The sequence below is a fragment of the Lissotriton helveticus genome, chromosome 12 (genome assembly GCF_964261635.1).
Source record: "Lissotriton helveticus chromosome 12, aLisHel1.1, whole genome shotgun sequence".
In the NCBI taxonomy this organism is placed as follows: domain Eukaryota; kingdom Metazoa; phylum Chordata; class Amphibia; order Caudata; family Salamandridae; genus Lissotriton; species Lissotriton helveticus.
Genome location: NC_136073.1, coordinates 256,239,678 through 256,261,076, shown reverse-complemented (window position 1 = coordinate 256,261,076; position 21,399 = coordinate 256,239,678). Strand labels below are relative to the sequence as shown.

General features: G+C 45.5%; 1 protein-coding gene across 1 annotated transcript in view; it reads right to left on the bottom strand.

Annotated features, from left to right (window-relative positions):
* CYB5B (cytochrome b5 type B) overlaps positions 1-11,970 on the bottom strand; it is a 272,462-nt gene extending 260,492 nt beyond the window's left edge. The window contains exon 1 of the mRNA XM_078671267.1: positions 11,696-11,970. Coding sequence (XP_078527393.1) covers positions 11,696-11,830 — 135 coding nt within the window. The 5' untranslated portion in view covers positions 11,831-11,970. The remainder of the gene's footprint in view (positions 1-11,695) is intronic.
* Between the last annotated feature and the right edge of the window lie 9,429 nt (positions 11,971-21,399).

Genomic DNA, 21,399 nt, shown 5'->3' with positions numbered 1-21,399 from the left:
CTGAATGGACTCAGCGCGCGATTTGCTTTCTGGGTAACACGAACTGCGCAGTCTCTTCGGAGAGGCGCAAGTCCTTGCTGTTACGCATGGATGGCAATTTGACAGAGCTGGCGGAGGCGGAGCCAGGTCCTCTGGCTGGTGGTTGTCTCTTCGGTGACCGTTTCGTTAAGGACGTCACAAAGTATGTTGGTACCTTCACCGCATTAGACAAAGCCCAAAGTGGGATCAAGCGAGCACTCACACAGGGTGTTTTCAACAGGGCCGGGCGAGGCGGGGGTCGCTCGTCAGGCCGAGGCTTCCAGAGAGGCTCCCAGAGAGGTGACTTCGGACGAGGCCGGGGCGAGTGGGACTCGACCCGCGGAGGCACCTTCTACCCTTCCAGGAAAGGATTCAACAGAGGCCGTTTCCAGTCGGGAAACAACAGGGCGAATTTCAAGGCCCATCAAAGTTCCGGTGAGTGTCATGGATGTGTCTCTTCTTCCTTTGGGGGGTCGCACGCAGCATTGTCTTGTACACTGGCAGCGGTTGACTCAGGATGCTTGGGTTTTGCAGACCATTCAGGGGTTCCACCTGGAATTCTATTCTCACCCGGCGCAAGCGTCCCCTCCGCCACCTCTCCGTTTTTCCCAACTAGATCACAGTTTCATAGACGCAGAGGTGGCAGACTTGCTGAGGAAGGGCGCGATAGCTCAGTGTCATCGAAGTCCTCGCGGCTTCTCCAGCAATGTTTTTATCGTTCAAAAGAAAGGTGGTGGCAACAGACTAGTGCTCAACCTCAAAGAGTTCAATCAGTATCTGATATACAACCATTTCAAAATGGAGGGTATTCACATGTTAGCAGACTTGTTGCAGGAAGGAGACTGGATGGTGCGGTTGGACTTGAAAGATGCGTATCTTTCTATTCCAATTTTCCCGCCACATCGCAGGTTCCTGCAATTTCTTTGGGACGGCCGTTGGTACGAGTACCTGGCCCTCCCTTTCGGTCTCTCCTCGGCTCCCTGGTGCTTCACCAAGGTCATGAAACCGGTGGTCGCCTTTCTCAGAGAGAGGGGAGTGCGTCTGATCATTTATCTAGACGACGTCCTGATCATGGCACAGGACAGGTCGGTCTTGCAGCAACAGCTGACCATGACTACTTCACTGTTGCACCGCTTAGGATTTGTGGTCAATCTGAAGAAATCCGTGATGGTCCCGTCCCAGGTGATGGATTTTCTGGGGTTCACAATCAACTCCCTCACTGCACAGCTGCGTCTTCCGCAGGCGAAATTGAGGGAGTTGAAGAAAGAGATCACGAAATTACTGGACAGTCATTCGGTCACGCTCAGGACCCTGGCCAGGATTGTAGGAGTCCTGGCGTCATCTATCCAGGCGATATTTCCAGGTCCTTTACACTACAGAGCCCTCCAACGGCTGAAGATCAGACATCTTCAGAGGGGTCTCTCGTATACGGACTCGGTTCCGCTTACGGACGAGGTTCGGCACGAACTCCAATGGTGGCTAGGCCACGTGGATGCATGGAACGGCAGGGCGATCTTCGGGTCGCGACCAGATGTGATAATCGAGTCGGACGCCAGCAGATGGGGCTGGGGCGCGCGCTGTTGAGATGTTTCCACAGGCGGCAGGTGGTCGTCACAAGATCTCGAACTTCACATAAACTGTTTGGAGTTACTGGCAGGATCGTTCGCGGTCCGCACATTATCCCCGAAGCAGACATCATGTTGCATCCTCCTGCGAATGGACAATGTGTCCGCAGTGAGGTATATCAACAAGTTGGGCGGCACGAGGTCGTCTCTGCTTGTCCAAATGGCCAAAGAGTTCTGGCATTACTGTCTGCAGAACCAGATATCAGTCATAGCGGAATACATACCGGGTCAGGCCAACCAAGTGGCGGATTGGCATTCCAGACACTTGAGGGATTACAGCGACTGGAAGCTGCTTCCCCAGGTCTTCCTCTGGTTGCAGGCAGTTTGGGGTCCATTTCGGACGGACCTGTTCGCGTCCAGGTTGACATATCAACTTCCCCGGTTTTTCAGCTGGAGACCGGATCCGATGGCGGCGGCGACGGACGCGTTTCTCCAGGATTGGTCGGTGGGGATCCAATATGCGTTTCCCCCCTTCCTGTTGATTCCCAGAGTAATGACTCATGTGATACGGCAAGCGGCGGAGATTGTCATGGTGACTCCGTGGTGGACATCACAAGCGTGGTTTCCCAAGTTGTTGCAGTGGAGCTGCGACCGCCCCCGGATTTGAAGTGGTTGTTGCAGGGCCCTCGTCAGGAACAGCACCCGTTGCTGTTGGAGGGCAGGTTATCCCTGATGGCATGGAGGCTTTCAGGGAACAGTGGCAAATGCCAGGAATTTCGGACAAGACTGCAGACTTTATCAAGCAGGCTTGGGCACCTTCCACCAGGAAGCGATACTCCGCTGCCTGGAAGAACTGGGTGGATTGGTGCGTGGGACGACATCTGGATCCCGTGGGGGCAGAGTTACCCCAAGTTTTGAACTTTCTATCCGAGAAGGCGACAGGTGGCCTAGCGTATCGTTCGGTCAACAACTTTCGCTCAGCCATTTCGGCGGGGCATGCCCTGGTGGATGGTAAACCGGTAGGCATGCATCCGGTAGTTTGTAAGTTGTTGAAAGGCATCAGGGTGGCTAACCCTCCCAAACCCAAGTATACAGGTTTGTGGGATGTCTCAGTTGTGATTTCTTTGCTCGACAGATGGCCGGTTAATTCTCTCCTGTCCAGGAAGCAATTGTGGGCTAAATTAGCCATGTTGCTTTGTCTATCCTCTTGCAGAAGATCTTCAGACGTCAGAGCGCTCGACGTAACAGGTAGAGTGTTTACCCCGGAAGGGGTCTCTTTTCATATTACAGGTCGTACTAAAACAATGTCTAGACATATATCTTATAATGCTTTTCCTGACAATGAAAAACTATGTGTGGTCCATTGTTTGAAGACCTACGAGGAATGTACAAAGGCCTTGCGGCCGCAGGGCTGTTCACAATTATTGATTGCTATTCAAAAGCCCTTTAAACCAGTGGCGGCTGCCACTATTGCTAGATGGCTTCGGTTCATTATGAAGGAAGCAGGTGTTGATACAAATGTTTTTGGTGCTCATTCAGTTAGAGGCGCGATGGCGTCCAAGTCATATGGTTTAGGATCCAGTATCCAAGATATTATGCATTGTGCAGATTGGTCCTCTGATTCAACGTTTAAGACGTTTTATTACAAGCCGGTGGGAGACATTACTTCTGTGGTATTTAATCAGCGTTAAACTAGCATAATCTGAAGCCTCCGGTCCTGTAATAGAATCAAAAATTTGCTAGCATTCGCGACAAGAATTTTCAATTCTATTAAGGACACGGAGGCGAGGATTATCCCACCCGGCTTAATGTACTGTATGTATTAAGCTTACCCACCCTTTTATGCAAGGATTACGGTGGTGTTGTTTCCTTTATTTCAGGATCTGATAAGAAGTCGGACTAATCGACTCCGGAGGTCAGGATGTTCCGCCTGAAGCTGTTCTTCCACGTTGGAGGATTGTGACTGTTCAAGTTTTGTTGGACTTGTTTCGCCTCAAAGAAAGAGGATGATGGGAGCACGCAAGGGGTTCTTATGGACTGTGGGGGCGTGCCTATACTCATGGGTGTTCATGGGTAATGAAGTTTTATTGTTATTGTTTACTGAAAATATACATTTTCATTGGCTGCTGTGTTTTATGCAGTAAAGATTGAGAAGCATAATCCTCGCCTCCGTGTCCTTAATAGAATTGAAAATTCTTGTCGCGAATTCTAGCAAATTTTTGATTACTGATGCAATGGGTTGCATACGCTGTGAGCTTAAGGACAGGAAAAGGAGGACGTAGCTGTCTTTCAAGATTGCTGTTGCGGATGGGGGATTTGTATTAAATATTGTTTGTTGCTGAAGAAGGGGCTGTCCAAGTTTAGGAATCCTGTGCAGATCATGGAAATGAAGGAAATCTTGGCTGGGTTGCTAATAGTTAATAGAGGAATATTAAGAGTTGGATGGTCCAGCTGAAGCTGCATCTCGTGTTTGCAAGGATTTCGCGTCCAAATAATACTACGCCTAAAGGTCTCAAATGAACAACGTTGCAGCACACTCTTCGAGTCAAGAGGATTACTTGCTGATTCAAGGACTAAATAAATGATTCATAGTTTTTAGGTTTTGTATCTATTTATTTTGAGGTTGTGTTTATGTTGTGGTTTCCATCTTTTTGGGGGGTTTATCATTTTGTGGCTGGGAAGGAGCGTGGCATCAGCATGCATAGCTGTCATGCTGTATAGGTATATTCTTCTTATTGTTAGTCTATATGTTCTTGTATAAAATGTTATGTTGTTGATCTATGAACATAGTGGCAGTTACCGGATTGATTCTGGAAGCAGCTCTCGCTCCGCTAACTTTTTTTCAATAAAGCTTTAGTGTATACAAGGCACAATGATGCCCACCTTAGCATGATAGGGGATGGAGACAACAGAAGGCATCAATGTAATGATGGCAGCCAATTGCCCGAGCAACAACATCATTTTATAAGCCCCGGAAATACGATCCCCACGTCCCCCTCATGCTCATCAGCCCCTGTTCCATCAGGGATCCACTAACAATCACTCCTCCACAAACTACTGCATTGACCTAATAAAGACTGATGTCACATTCTCTTTAATTCCTGTTGTTAATATATGTGTACAACGGGTAAAGCCATTTTTTGTTATTCAAAATATTAAGAACTTTTGGAAATATAATAAAGCTTTGTTGAAGTTATTAGAATTGGACAGTAGTTTATTTGTCAAAGGAGCATTATGCATAGTACTGCTTAATTCTATCTACATGTATGTTCAAAGGCTTTTGTACTTGTACTCATTTGCAACTGAGTTCTCTTGTGGAGAGTTCTCTTGTGGACAAACCCCCATTTGTAAGACCAACTGTCTCACACAAGTCACTTCTTTATTGCATTTATATATTCCTGATGTTTCTACATGTATTCTGATTTTGGTAATACCGGCTACATCCTAGGTTCAACTCGACGTATATATGTATCTCAAATTGCAAAATGTTATCTACAAGGTCATGTCTGCTAGTTGATGCACGACTACCAATTATCCATTTGTATTGTAATCCTCAAACCAGGGGCATAGTTTAGTTACATTTGGGGTTGTGAATCTCACATTTTCCCAACTAAAAAAGCGGTGGACCACAGGCTGGAGGGGAGAGATGACCAAGGTTTGGGATGGACTGTTTCTATGAGGATAGTGGGCAAAAACAATAGGTTGGAATGCTAACCTGCGCGACTGCAAGTGTTTAGTCTATTTGCAAGCATTAATCCTAACACCTTTTGGTTGTTTGATTGACCTTAGTATGCATAGAAACCTGAAACGGGCACAGCTTTCCAAGTACACTACTTCCAATGTTCCTAAACTAAAAAAAAAGAATACATTTGCACCCATTCAATGAGTACTTCAGTGGGTGTAGATTTACTATTTTTTTGGGTAAGTGGAAAAAAACACTTGTTTCCTAAAACACCTTACCCCAAGGTCTGCTTCTAGATGGAAAAACAAAGCAGCCTCCCTCATTTTGACCTATGATTGACTTAACAAAAACTGACGCCAAAACCTCTTCTACCACTCGCCATGAACAGCCTCCAGAGTGTGAATAAGGCTGTTACCCCACACCTGGCCTTTTCAGTTGGGTCGTCCTCTTTGCTTGCATTGGCCACTCTGAGAAGTGTGACCCACTCTTTCGGCTGGGCTTCGTACGTTTGCCAAAGGGGTGACTTGGGTGAGATTGGCTTCTTGGCGCCATTCTGCCGCCCCCTCTCTTTGTTCCTTAGCCTCCCTCCCCTCTGTGCTCCATCTGCTAGGTGGCGATAAAGGACAGAGGGGGCGCAATCCTTGAGCTTTGCTAGCCTACTTGCTGACAACCACTACATGCTCGGCTTTAAGAGCCTGCTATGCTAGCCATGCCTGCACTCAAAACATCTTGGAAAAAGGCGGCGGACAGGAAGACCAGACTTGGGCACATTTTTAATTACGCAGGAGTAACTATTAATTTTTGGTGATTTTTTTCAGTAAGAAAATCTATGCTAGCTTATTGAGATTACGCCAGTACCCGCATCATGTAATTTTGGGGGAAAAGTTTAACGTGAGAAGTACCGTATGGGTATTAATTGAAAACAAGTGGTATTTCATGTAGATTTTTTACCCAAGCTGACATTTCAAGTAATTTTTATTTAGAGATAGTTCATCAATGCTTAATACAATAATACAGCAATAAAAGAATACAATATCCTACTTATCCAAATGATTGAGCAAAAATTAAAACCATATACGATAGAACGAGATTTGTATAGTACATTATTCCAGAGCAGCAATCGTACAATCAGATTTACAATCATAAATATTAGATAAATAAATGTATCTAATCCAACAACATAGCATCCCCTTACTACATGTTAACTCAAATTCTCCCATAAAGTCCTAAACTTCCTATAGGAGTCTGATCTTAGAGCATATTTTCTTTTACACTCTTTAATCCGATCTAGTTTACTGAGTAGCTGTGAAAAAAGTTGGGCTGTCCTTTGACCTCCACTACTGAAGAACCAGCGACCGGGCTACCAGGGCCAGTATATATATCTGCTTTTTTGGCAGGGAAGTTGCTATTAGAACAGGAGAGTATCCTAGTATCATTGTCTGGATATCTAGCACCCGTGGTACTTTTAATATATTGAGGCAGTACCTGTTAATCATTTCCCAAAACCTATTTAACTCAAACACCCACAGATGATGCGAGTCCAGTTCCCTCCGCCCTCCATATTACAACGAAAGCAATTTGCAGAGATTTGGGGGTTCATTGTATGCAGAAAATCCGGCCTTCGATACAGCAGCCATTCAGAATAATATTGCATTAGTTTTAAGTTGGCTACTTTCAACAAGGAGCTGTTAAATTTATTTATCTGGCTCCAAGCTGTGGTAGAGATTTGCAGCCCTTCCTGAGTTTCCCATTTTCTCTGTGCTTTCTGATATAATTTACCTGCAACTCAGGCTCGAAAAAGGGAGGCCCAACCACTTATCGATATACAGTCTTTAGGATCTAATAGTTGCCCTGCTAAATCACTGGCCTCAGTAAGATGTGTAAAGTTAAGCTCCAACAAAAAGCCTCTAACCCTGGCGAAAGACCATTGTAAGATTATGTTACTATGTTCAATAAATGGTTCTATTTCGGACCAGGTTTTCCAGTCACCCATTAGAAAGTCTCTTATTTTACAAAAGCCCTGACTTCTCCAGTTAGCTATAATCACTGGATCTAATAATGGATCTTGACCAATTTGTACGTCAGAGAGAAGAGTTTCTCCATTTATATTTGGAATCATGTAATGCCCAAAAATCTATTTTTTCCCCCACTTAATACTCCATTGTAGGGTTTTGTATCTGACTTTTTGGGGTATTTTTATTAAACGCATGAAGTTTGAGATTAGATATTCTGTAGTAATTGTATTTATTAATTATTCAGACCTTCACTGTTCTGTATATGGAATGTACAAAGTTAGCATAGTAGTACTTTTTCAGGTCAGAGAGAGCTAGTCCCCCTTCTGTCACCGGTCTAAAAAGTGCATCTATTGAGAGCCTAGAAACCATATTTGCCCATATAAATGTGGAAGACAGACCTTGAACTTCCTTCAAAAATTTCATTTGAACAGCATTTGGAATAGGTAAGAAAAAAAAGTTACATACGGGTAAAATCATCATGTGAATTATGGCTACTCGGCCTATTATTGCTATTGGGAGATCTTTCCATTTTATCAATTTATCTTTAATTTTACTATGAAGAGGAATATAATTTAAGGCATAATGATCAATGACATTTTCTGTAACATACACGCTTAAGTATCTCTTAGGCCGAGTATTAACCAATGGGGTCAGTTCTGCCAATAATGAATTAGACGTACAATTACAATCAGTCTTAGATGTATTGATTTTATACCCCCCCAATGGATTGAAATTTCTGAAAAAAATTTAAAATTTGAATTTGCACTTCAATATTAGGTTTTAGAAAAAGGGCAATATCATCGGCATAAAACTGGATGTTAGTCATATGGAGCATTGGAGATGTTGAACTGCTGATAGAGCGAGTGGCTATGCAAGGGGCTCTATAAAGCACGCAAAAAGCAGAGGAGACAAAGGACAACCCTGTCTTGTCCCTCTAACTACCCTGCAAATGCCCACCTTGTTGGCATTTACAATTGCTTGAGCCGTAGCTCCCTCATAGAATTTAGAAATAAATTACTGCAATCAACTCAGGGGGAAATACAAATTTAGCAAGTGTATAGTACAGGCATTACCAGCACACAAGGTCAAAAGCCTTCTCGGCGTCTAAAAGCATAATTTGAGTCGGATATTATTTTGAGTAAAATAATCCAGGGCCTCAGCTAAAAAAGTGGTATTAAAAGATAGTGGTCGTCTTGTGACAAACCCACATTGATCTTTATGGATAATTGACCTTGTGCAGTTGCTCATTCTATTTGCTGGTAATTTAGCTATGATTTTGAGGTCGGTATTTAACAGGCTGATGGGTCTATTAGAATTTATGCTCCCTTATCTTTATTCTTTTTCAAACAACCGACTACCACAGCTATTTGAAAGGAGGGTGTTATTCCCCCACCCTGTAAAATATAATTAGGAAAAGAGTTTGTTTTTTAGGCTTGCACTAATTATTATTTATTTTTATTCTATCCGAATGCCATCTTCCCTGCATGCTTTACCATTAGCCATACATTGAACCACCGCTTCAATTTCTTGTATTGTAACAAAATTTTATACATTGATTTGGGAATTTGCAATCCACAAAAAAAAATCTAATTTCAGACTGTCCACCTCTTGCCTGACAGAATAAATAGATTCATAATGTTTTAAAAACGCACTTAGAATTGCCTTTTCATTTGTAATACGGATTTTAGTAAAGTTATTGGGCAGCACATGGACTCTGTTCTGGGCCGGTCTATCTTTTATTTGCCAAGCTAAAAATGTACCAGTAAACTCACTCTCTTCATAAACTCTCTGAAGGTAGGCGGAATTGGCTGTATACACAGGAGAATAATAGTAATCTTGCATCTCCAGGTAGGCTGAATCTATAGCAGATTTATTCTTACTGTTTTTATCCCTTAAATATTGTTAATTAGAATACTTAACTTTAAGTTCAAGGTGGTTTCTCTTTAAGTTTTGGGCGCGTCTAATTGCGATCTGCATAGATGATATGACACCACAAATTGTCGCTCCTCCTAGACGTTCGCTACCGAGGCCGTATCCTTAATTTATCTGAAAACAACTTTTAATCTCCCTTTGGGTTTCCTTGCACCAATCTTCATCTTTTAGCAGTATTCCATTTAATGACCATTTTGGGGTATTTTTGTCCCTCCCGATTACAGATAATTCAAGTTTTACTAAAGCATGGTCTGAAAAGCTATTTTGTGTATAGGTACAATTACCCAGATTTAATCCCCTAGAGATTAAAAAAAAGTCAAGTCTGGTGGCCGAGTTGTATTTCGCTGAAAAACACGAATGCTCTTTTTTGGGGGGGAAATCTTGTAGACCAGCTGTCAATTAGGTATAGATTTACCATACATTCATTTAATGCCACACCTAACAGGGGTTTACTTTGTTTTCGGACCCGAAGATGAATCTAAATTAAGGTTCTGTAAATAATTAAAATCCCCCACCTAAAATAACCATTCCTGGAAGTAGCAGCAGTGCATGATACAGATCCAGAAGAGGTGCAGGATTATCCTCTATTGGGACATATATTGTGGCTATAGTCAACCTGGTATTATTAATTGAACCAATCACTAATCCCCATCTGCCCTCTTTATCTATCTGGGAATATATATAGTCTGGAAGGGGAAATATTTATTAAAAAATATTGCTACCCCTCTTTGAGCCGTACGTGCTGATGAAAGATGGCTACTGCCTGCCCACTGCTGGAACATGTTGAATGGGAGTTTCCTCTTAGCAACATAGTGGGTTTCCTGTTTTAATATGATATCTGAGGAGTTGCCTTTCAACCATTCTTCCACAGCTCGAGCTTTAATTTTGTTATTCAAACCATTAGCATTAAAGGGGAGAATTCTAACAGATTCTTTAGCTGGCTGTTGATAAGACGTCATCAATGGTAACAAAAAGTATTCAGCCTACTTTGTACCTCCACATTTTAACAATAAAATTTCAAGTAATTTTTTAGCACAGAACTACAAATTTGAACGCAAATGGCTGCATTTTGATTGCAAGTGGCAGTTCCTTTAAAGTGGGTGGTCAAAAAGCATTTCAGGTAGATTTTTGCACTGAGCGGACCGTTCGGGTACTTTTTTAAACACAAAACTGTATATACGATTGTGAGCTGCAGTGTTTTGAACGCAGGTAACCAAAAATCAACTCAGAATTACATTTATACGTTGACTTTTTAACCAGACTGTTTGGATAAATTTTTTCAGGGTGAGATGCATTTTGCTCAATCATGTCTAGTTTTTCGGTAATTTAGCCAAATTACACAACCTAAAATTACGCAACTACACCAAACCCCAAAAGTAAACCCAATAAAGACACAGTAGACAGGGCTCAAGACCCCAGAACCAGCAACTAACCCAAGAAATTATTTATTTGGGGGATGAGGATATTGTCAAACCCCAAACATGCCCTCTGAAGCTACGTTCAAACATACACTTAAACAAAAGGTACATTGTAAGTTATATTTGTTCAGTTATGCCTAAGGTGACCAACCATCGAGGATTTGCCCTGACAGTCCTGGATTTTCAAAGAATGTCCCGGCATCCCAACACTTTTTGCAGCGACAAAGACGTTCCAGTTTTTGAGAATGGGTCGCATGAGCATGCACATTAAATCAGTGTGGTGCAGGCTCTTTCCTACAACTGTCTCTTCACAGCAGGGACATAAATTGAGCGGTTTAAAGAGCTCTCTTTACACCAATGAAAGAAGTTCAATTTTTCAAAACAGCTACCTGTTCTGCCCCGCCTCACTCATGCAGCCCAGCAGGAGTTAATGAGAAATGTACCCATGTCCCATCACCCCAACGGGTGCTCCTGGGTCGCAGTACACAAGGAACACACAATGTGTATATGAAGCGCTCTGATACCTACGGGTCTAGCTAGCGCTATACAAAACTTTTAAAATAAAATTATATATATATATATATATATATATACACACACACACACACATACATACATATATACACACATATATATATATATATATAGCATTTTAAGTGCAGTCCTTCTGAGTCCACTATACAGCCTCTGTCAGGACATTGTCCTATTTTTAGGTCTATCGCTGTCCCGGTTTTTCATTTTGAATATCTGGTTAACCTAATTATGACCCCAATCATCGCGATTGATTTCTGCATGAGGTTTTCACATCCGACTACGTCCAGCAATCTGACTCCCCTGGATGAAGCCTGGCTTACATAAAACCGCAAATAAATAAATAAATATTTCCGTCCTGTATTTGATAAAGTTAACCCTTAGACTGCTCCTAAATCGGTTGGCATCGACACCTAAACTCCTGCCTAAGGTCCTGCACACCTCCTTCTTCTTCAGGTCTAAGGTCCAACCCACTACCAGCCTAGCAGTTTCCGCATCACCTGTTGTCCCACCTTCTCATTCTGTCAAGCTCACCTCCTCCACAAAGCGTGTCACGTCGTACACCCGATCGTGGATGACCAGCCAGGCCTCCTTAGCTGTGCTGCGTTTATTAACCTCTTCAAGAGTAAAGTATTTCACCTGACCCTCTGGGGACGCCTCCTTCGCCATGTTGTTACTGCCCAAGAAGGGCTCGTCAAACCTGTACGCTCCGCACTAGGACTCGAACACCCCGTGCCGATTGAAAGCCACACAATTCTGAACACGTTCAGCTTCCGTACTCCAGCCCTCTAAGGCTCACGACGCAAAGTGGTATCTCTAAGCAACAGCCAATCCCAGCTTTACGCTACACGTCCGCAAAGCTTGATGGGCCAATCCGCTGTGGACTCTCGTTACACGTGACTAAGGAGTTTCACTTGTCGTATCTTCACGGCGGCTCATTCGTGCAAAGGATCACGGGGAATGGTCAATCCAATGCGTTTCACGACCATAAATATAGGACTCTCACCTTCTTTGTCAAAGCCGAGTAAGCACCTGTCATAGGCAGCTAATGAACAACGTTCATAGAAACTATTAATGGTGACAATCAGCTGTTGAAATGCTTAAAAAGTACGGGAACTGGTTCCTCGAGCAGGGCTGCCACGGTTTCTGATTACTTGTGTGTGACATTTCTAAATTTGAGTGTTTGTGGCTTTTCCAAGTCATGTGTTGCATTTTGAGTGTCACCTAACTGCGAGCTGCTATTCATTTTTACAATGTTTTGTTTTCAGTGCAAGGGTCCAGTGCTTTAAATTGCTGTGATATTGTTGTACACTATTATCTCATCATCTTTGTATTTTCTACAGGTTAAGCCTTCCTTTATGTTTCCCTGTTTCCTTCACTTCTAGAATACCTGTGTGTATTCTGGCATGCGTGTCTGATCGTTTCAGGATTTGCCAGTTACTTGTTTGGTCAGCCATCGAGGTGTTCTTTAGGCTGATGTCCCAATAAATGTGTTCTGTAAGTGGGAAGTAGTGTGAAGTTAGTGTAGTAGCCAGGCGCGCAACACCCATTAGGCTGACAGGGCAGTGGGCAGTTTCCATCACAAAAGTGAGGCAAACTGGCGAAAATATTTATTTTGAATTACTTTGCAGCTGTCCAAAGTTGCCTTAAATTAACACAAAGTAGTTTTCATTGAATGGAGCGTCCCTAGGGCAGTGAATTGCTGTTCCAAGGTTCCATAGTTTATTATGCAAAGCCCTATCTACTAATAGCAGTAGTTAGTTAAAAAAAATCTTTGAGGCAGATGCTAAAAAGGGGAAATATTTTTATTTCTCAAAACATTTCCGACTTTGCATGTGTGTTGCACTGTACAGCGCACATCCAAAGTAGGAAATGTTTTAATGTTTATCTAGGCATAGTATTTTGTACTGGAATGGTACCCTTCCAGTAGGAAACTTATGCTAGACAGGGCACAAACACCTTTGCTCTATGGTGCAAAAGTGTGTGTGGCGCTAAACAGCCTGATTGTGCACAGTGCTAGGGAAAAAGAAGGAAAGCTACATATCTTAATAGAGGGACCTGTCCTGCTCTCTCCCTCTCACTCAACGCAGCACAGCACAGCACAGCACAGCAACTTTGGTTGCTGTCTTGCTTTGCATACAATTTAAGTAAATCTACCTCATAGTTTCTAAACATAAGCCTATAAACTTCATGCCTTTAATGCAATGCAATTAATAAACTAAGATAGAAGTAAATTATCATGTGAACTTTGCTAGAGTTTTAATAACCACTGACTCATTGTCAGTGAAACTGCTCTCCCAACCTCACAGCTCCACCTTTAAGTGAGGCCTCTCCTGAGTCCCTGCACTCCCGTAGTGTTGGTGTTCATGGCCCTCCTCCACCCGCAGGTTATACCTGTGCCTCATTCCTGGTGGTCCAGTGGACCTCTGACTCCTTTCTCACTCTGCTTTCTGTCCCTTTCTGCTCCGTTTTCACCCTTTAGCTTTTTCACTCTTTATAGCCCTTTTCCTCTACTTTCTGCTCCGTTTCACCCTTTATTCTTCTCACCCTTTTACTCTTGATATATTTTTCTTTTCTTTTTTCACCCTTTTACTCTTTACATTTTTCCTCTTCCTTATTGCTTGCTTTCCCCCGTTTTCCAGCCGCTGCTGCCCCCGCGGCTCCTCCCCCCCAGCGCAACCAGCCCGAGCCAGTTACCCTCCCAGTTCCGACCTCCCAGCTGTCCAGCCCTCCCCGACCCCTACGTAATGGCGGCCGCGCTCACCGGGTGCGCCGCTAGCATGCCTAAAGCACGCCAAAGGCAAGCCGGCCTGCGCCTGTCCGCGACCCGACCGCGACCAGCGCCTGGAACCCTGGATCTCGGCACCACCAATGCCACAACCCAGCAGCACTCCACGTACTCAACCCAGGCCGCAACAAGAACTGCAAATTAGCATTACCAGCCGACACCCACGGACCCTTCAGCTGTCACCACTGCCGGCACACCTGCAGACCCGCCCGCAAGAACACAACCGAACCGAAAACCCTGCAATGCATCCTCCTCAACATCCGATCACTCCACAAACACACCAGCGAAATCTTGGACCTCCTCAACAGCACCACCCCGGATGTAGCATTCTTCACCGAAACCTGGACCAACACCACCTCGGGACCGGACATCGCCATCGCCGTTCACCAAGGATACAAGGTCTCCCGGAAGGACCGCCTCACCTGCCCGGGAGGAGGAATCGCCATCTTCCACAAATCCACCCTCCGCCTGAGCACACTCCCCGATGAGCCCACAGACCTGATGGAACACCTACACTTCAAGATACAGGCCAGCCCTACCACCACCCTCCCAGGAACTCTCATCTACCGACCCCTCAGACCTTTTACCAACTCCATCAAGGACATCATCTCCCCGCAAGCCATCGCATCCACCAACTAAACCCTGCTGGGAGACCTCAACTTCCACCTTGACAACCAACTAGACCCCAACACCACATCCCTCCTGGACATCCTCCACAACATTGGACTCCGCCAGATCGTGACTGAACCCAAGCACTCAGCAGGACACACCCTCGACCTCCTCTTCACAACAGAAAACTCAATCACTTTCAGCTACACCACCGAACTCCCGTGGACAGACCATCGATGCATCCACTTCACCTTCAGAACACCCACCATCCACAGACACCAGCACCTGCTCCCATGAAGAAACTGGACCAAAATCACAGACGACCAGCTCACCTCCTCACTCGGCAACTCTACACCAACCACCGTGGAAGACGACGACCCCAACACCGCACGACGAACTCTGCACAGATGGATCTCCGACAGCGCCAACACGATAACCCCCCTCAAGAAGAACAACAACACACACTCCAAGAAAGCCAGATGGTTTACCACCGAACTTCGAGAGCCCAGACACACATGCCACAGCCTCGAAAAGGCCTGGAGGAAGTCCAAATCCACAGAAGCCCACAACAACTTCAGAGCCGCCACCAACGCCCACCACCAACTCACCCAACTCATCAGAAATACAAGAAAAACAGCGATCGAAGACAGAATCTGCACACACGCACACAACAGCAAAGAACTGTTCAGCATCATCAAGGAGTTCGCCCAACCTACCAGCGAGTCTACTGACGTTCCTCCCCCACAAGACCTCTGCAACAAACTCAGCACCTTCTTCCATCACAAAATCAAGAACATTTATGACAACTTAGACGAAGACAACCAACTCACTGAACCCTCACCAACCACCCGACACCCTGAAGCCAATGATTGACAGCTGGACAGCCCTCTCCACTGAAGACACACTGAAGACGATGAAGTCAATCCACTCCGGTGCGCCCACGGACCCCTGCCACACCACATCTTCAACAGAGCCGCCGACACCATCGCACCCGTGCTTCACCACACCATCAACCCCCTCCTGAAGAAGCCCTTGGCGGACCCCACCGACCTAAAAAACTACAGATTCATCTCCCTGCTCCCATTCCCAGCGAAAATCATCGAGAAAGCCATCAACCGGCAACTCGCCACCTTCATCGAAGAGCACAACATCCTTAACTCCTCCCAATCTGGCTTCAGAAAAAAACACTGCACAGAAACCGCCCTCCTCGCCGCAACAGACGACATCCGCTCCCTACTGGACAAAGGAGAAACAGTAACCCTCATCCTCCTCGACCTCTCAGCGGCTTTCGTCACAGTCCCCCACCGCACCCTAATACGCAGACTCCATGACGCAGGGATCCGGGACAAGGCCCTCGACTGGATCCACTCTTTCCTCTCCGGCAGAACGCAGCGGGTCAGACTCCCTCCTTTCCTCTTGGACCCTACACCAACCAACTGCGGAGTCCCCTATGGGTCCTCTTTCAGCCACACGCTCTTCAACGTCTACATGGCTCCGCTCGCCCCCATCGTCAGAACCCACGGACTCAACATTGTTTCATATGCAGATGACACCCAACTCATCCGCTCCCTATCTAACAAACCCAACGCAGCCAAACACAATTTTCAAGAAAGCATGGAAGCTGTCGCCAATTGGATGAAAAGCAACTGCCTACAACTCAACACCGACAAAACAGGAGTACTCATTATGGGACCCCCCTGTGCCTGAAATGACACCTGGTGGCCCCCACCCTCGGAAGCTTACCCACCCCAACGAACCACACACGCAACTATGGAATCATCCTGGACTCCGAGATCAAAATGGACCGCCATCCTCCTGCTTCCACACCCTCCACCTCCTACGTAAGACCTGCAAATGGATCCCCTCGAGCACAGAAAGACCGTCACTCACGCCCTCTTCACCAGCAGACTCGACTACGGCAAAGCACTCTATGCCGGAATAACCAAAAACCTCACCCGCAAGCTACAGAACGCCACCGCCAGACTGGTCCACAACCTGCCAAGACACTGCCATATCTCCCAGCATCAGTGCACACTTTACTGGCTCTCCATCAAGACAAGAATCACCTTCAAGATCCTCACCCACGCACACAAAGCCCTCCACAACACCAGACCAGCATCCCTGAACAGCCGACTCAAATTCCACGTACCCCAAATGACCCTACGATCAGCCCTGCTCTCCTACACCGTGGTTTCCTGCTATAGAAAGACCAGCGTCCTGCGGGCTGTCATGGGGAGGAGATCTAATACCTTCCGCAGGCTTTTTAGGACGCTGAAGCAGACCCCCACCACACGGCCTATCTGAGGTCCAAAAGACAGATCCGCATCAAACCACACTCCCAGGTTTCTGGCTTCATGACAGGGTGTAGTATACCAGCGTTTAACTTCACTCGGACTCTGATCATTGTCGCAACACACTGCCCCTGTAGTACCACCTTAAATGCTTCCCACTCCAGCATCAGAGAGGTCGCTGTACTCTCATTCTCCTTAAAGTAATTGTCTATGGCATCTCCCAATGTGTCCCGGAATACCAGGTCCTCCAATAAAACAGTGTTAAGTTTCCAACTCGGAATTAGGGGTCTTGGCTTGTTTCACTTAAGTGTCATCAGTAATGGTGTGTGATCAGAGTGCATCCTGGTTAGATCCTTTGTCACCAGTACATTTTCTTGCAATGGAACATTGCACATGAACTAGTCGCAAATGTAAGGAGTGCACCCCCAAGTAGTAGGAATACTCGCGTTGGAGGAGCTAGAGTTCTCGCCCTGCGCCCGCAGATCCCATCTTGCTACCCACTTACAAAACCCCAGAGCAATCTTATGTGGAGCAGCACTAAGCAAAGGAGAGTGTGATATATCAAGTGTTGTGTCTGCAGCACAATTGTAACCCCTCCCACCTCCAGGAGGTAATTAAATACCCTTGTCAATACTGGGACTCGGCTGTCAAGGAAGGCGCACTGGTCCACATTTGGAACATATACATTAAGGAATGCCGAAAACCTCCCATCCAGTTGTCCCGCCAATAATATGTATCAGCCTTTCTAGTCCACCTCCTCCGTTTGAGACTTGAAGGGGACCCCAGACGTATCCATAATAAAACCACCCTTGCAAATGCAAAAAATGTTGTGTAATACACTTTTCCTCTTTCCGCAAGACTTTGCCCTCGGTGCAAGTCATATGTGTTTCCTGTAGGAAGGCATCTTGGGTCTTCTAACGTTTGAGGTATGCCAGTACATTATAGCACTCACTTGAAACCTCTTATATTCCATGTAATAATGTGTGCATACATTATTAACTGGCAAGCACAGCAAGTACCATCAACTGCGATACACTCCATGGGTCCGTTTCTGAAACTTCCTGACTCTCCAACAATGAGCAGCAATCAAACACAACCAAACATGGTTACAATTGCAACATTCCCAACACCCCCACCCAGGACTGAGGAGACATAACACTCTGTTCAAACCAAATAGATTTTCCATAACAGTGAACCTGTGGTCGGGACTCACCCACCAACCGTGCAAGCAGAGCCTCTTTCATCAGAGTATTCAGAAGGGATGTCCGGACTACACCTGCTTGGTAGCACCTCCAGACCACTGCCCACCCAGCACCACATAATAATGTGCTTCATCAACTATTACAAAGTCATACAAATGGATCACTGTGCTATCAATCACCTGCAGGCCCTGCCAATAGGATAAATGATGACTCCCCTTGTCAGGTTATTTTATCTGTGGTCAAATGTATGACCTTGGGTAGCTGGTAGCTGCGCTTGGAGTCTGCCATGCTACTCTCCTGTGACTTCAAATGTTCCTGATCTCTAGATGTGCAATTGCAAAGTCCGCCCACCACCAGCACCACACTTCTCCACTCTGCGAACACCTGCTTTGTAGTGGGGCTGACCACTGGAGGTTTCTTAAGGCGTCTTTTTTTGAGTTGGCACATCTTCTGAGGCGTTGAGAGCACCTCTGGTCCAGTCATCCCATACCGGGTGTCCTGCCAGTCCGAGGCCTCTTGTCGACTATCAAAGAAGTGGGACTTGCCTGCTACCTGAAGCCGCAGTTTGCCAGGGCCCACTGGAGGTTTCTTAAGGCATCTTTTTGAGTTGGCACACCTTCTGAGGTGTTGGGAGAACCTCTGGTCCAGTCGCTCCATACTGACTGTCCAGCCAGTCCAAGGCCTGCTGTGGTCTAGCAGAGAAGAGGGACTCGCCTACTACATAAATTCGCAGTTTGCAAGGGACCACAGGGGGTCTTAATACATTTACCTGAATCCACAGTTTGTCCGGAAAAAGTAACACATAGTGAAAATCTAGGGTTTGCGAGCGTCTCTTAACAGATACACCCCGGAAGTCACATGTGCCAAACTACAATTGCCCTTCCTCGCATATGGCTTCCTTTTCATGAGCCACTCAAAACCTTTATTCCGCACAATGTTGTTCTCAGTATTTGTTAAACAATTCTTCCTCTGGCTAGATAGAATCTGTATTTACTCCCTCATCCATGTATATAAATCTGGCAGGCATGTTTCCTAAGCCACGCTCACCAATATTATAATATATGTAATATAATATATTAAGAATCTGTAAACTATACGATGCACAAAATGTGTGCTCCACAAACATGTCTTCAATTTTTCAGTGGTCCACGTACAGACCAAAGTCTATGTTATGTGTATCTGCAGAGCATGCTATCACCCGGGGGAGTATCCTGTGCTGTGCAGGTATGAGACTAGCCTAGGCTGGGCTGGTTCTTGCAGTGCTTTGAAGGTGTGCGTGGGGAGTTTCAACTGTCCACATTTGTGTATTAAGGGCCAGTGGAGCTCGAGGTGCAGTTCAATGTGTGCAATGTGAGAGGTTGAGTGTGATTCTTGTGTTTGAGTTCTGGGTGGTTTGTAATTGTCTGGTAAGATTTTTGCTGATCCTGGCACAAGGCGGGTTCGCATAGTCCAGCTTGCTAGTGACAAGGGCTTGAGTGAAGGTTTTGTGCTGGTTGGAAGCTGTTTGAAGACAAACGCCGCATCTTTAGGGTAGGAAGCATTAGGCTGTCACGCCGTTGACTTGGGCTTTCATGTTGAACTTGCTGTCGATAATGATCATGAGGCTCTTGCCATGGAATGCGGAGGTGGAGGCAACTGGCTCAGCTCAAATGGCCTCCAGGTGCAGTTCTATGGTGATGAGTTCTTCCTGAAGATCACAACTTCTGTCTTGTCAGTGTTCAATTTGAGGCAGTTGGTGAATTCAGCTATGCAGGAGGTGAACCTGTTCTGGGTGTTCAGGGATTTGTCTGAGGGACAGTGAGAACTGGGTGTCAGCATAGAAGGATGATTATGTCACGGGAGCGGCTGATGCCAGCAAGAGGAATCACATATGTGTTGAAGAGGGACAGGCTCAATGAGGATTCTTACGGTTCTCCATAGATGAGGTTGTGGGCGTCCGAGGTGTATGGGGCTGAACAAACTGACTGGGTATGTCCATTCAGCAAGGAGCAGATCTAGAAAAGGGCAAGTCCTTGGATACATTCTTATGTAGGCTTCAGATGAGGATGGGGTGGGAGGAAAAGATCAGCTGTGTCTCTTTGCCCATGATCAAACGGATTTTGTCTGTAGCAGCGATAAAGTCTGTTTCTGTGCTTAAGTTGGGCCTGAAGCTGAATTGTGTGATGTTGAGGAGTTAGTGTTGTTTCAAAGGGTTGATGTGGCGTGTATTGATGAGTTTCTATAGAACTTTGGCCTGGTATGTTAGCAGGAAGATGGGTCTGTAGTTGGCTAGCGCCTAAGGCAGTGGCGACTTCTCTGCTAAGGTAGAGGAGTGTCACCCCACTGCTCAAAATAAAAAGGATAATAATGTCTCGTTATTATGATTTTATTTTTTTCTATTGCAGTCAGTGATTCTGTTTCATGCGGGGCTGGCCAGAGCAGTGGGGAGGAGTGGTGGCACCCTCCTAAGTGCACATGAATGTTTGGCAGGCCTTCTCGGGCCGACCAAACAGTCATGCACACTTTGAATGTTTCCCACCAGGCTGCATTATACAGCCTGGTGGGAAACATGCACAGTCTCCCTGTCTTTGTCTGAGCGCTGAACCACGGCGCTCAGACCAATCACATCACTGCACTGCAGCATTGTGATTGGCTTAGGAGATCCTGGGAGCCCAGGTACTTCCTGCTGCTAGGACTGGAGACAGGAAGATGAAGAGGACGCAGGAGAGGAGACAGCGGCCAGCCGTTCCCAGGTAAGTCCTCTTTTCCATTTTTGTCATCCCTCCCGCACCACCCCCGTCCAGTAGCAGCTGCTACTGGTCTACGGGTCCACTAGAATTCTTATCTGCATGACTTAAAGACCAAAATAAAAAATGTATAGTATTCTCCCTGCTATTTACATACTTGCTCAGTAGAGCCCCAATTCCCACAGCACAAGCATTAACTCTTACTACATACTCATGTCCAGATACATAAGGTTTCTATGCAGGTGCAGTCACAATCAAATCCCTCACTTGTTGGAATGATTTTGTGCAGTTTCATTTTTGGGAAGAAAATGACAGTCAGTGACGATATTCTTATTTAGTTAGCAAAAAGCAGCACGCAATCTTATTTGCCCCCTGTTTTCCATCAGAAATCTACTCCGCTGCGCCACAAGACTCAAATATTGCTTGTGCACACAAAGCAACCAACAGTGCTCTAAATTCTCTTCAATAAATTGTGAAATCTGAGCAAAAGCTGGTCTTTCTAGAAGTTTACCCAGGAATGGTCCGTTTGCTATGGTTCTGTAGTTGTTGAGGTCTTGATTGTCTAAGGTCGTTTTTTTTGTTTTTTTTAATAACAGGCATATGCATTTGATTTTTGTAAGTC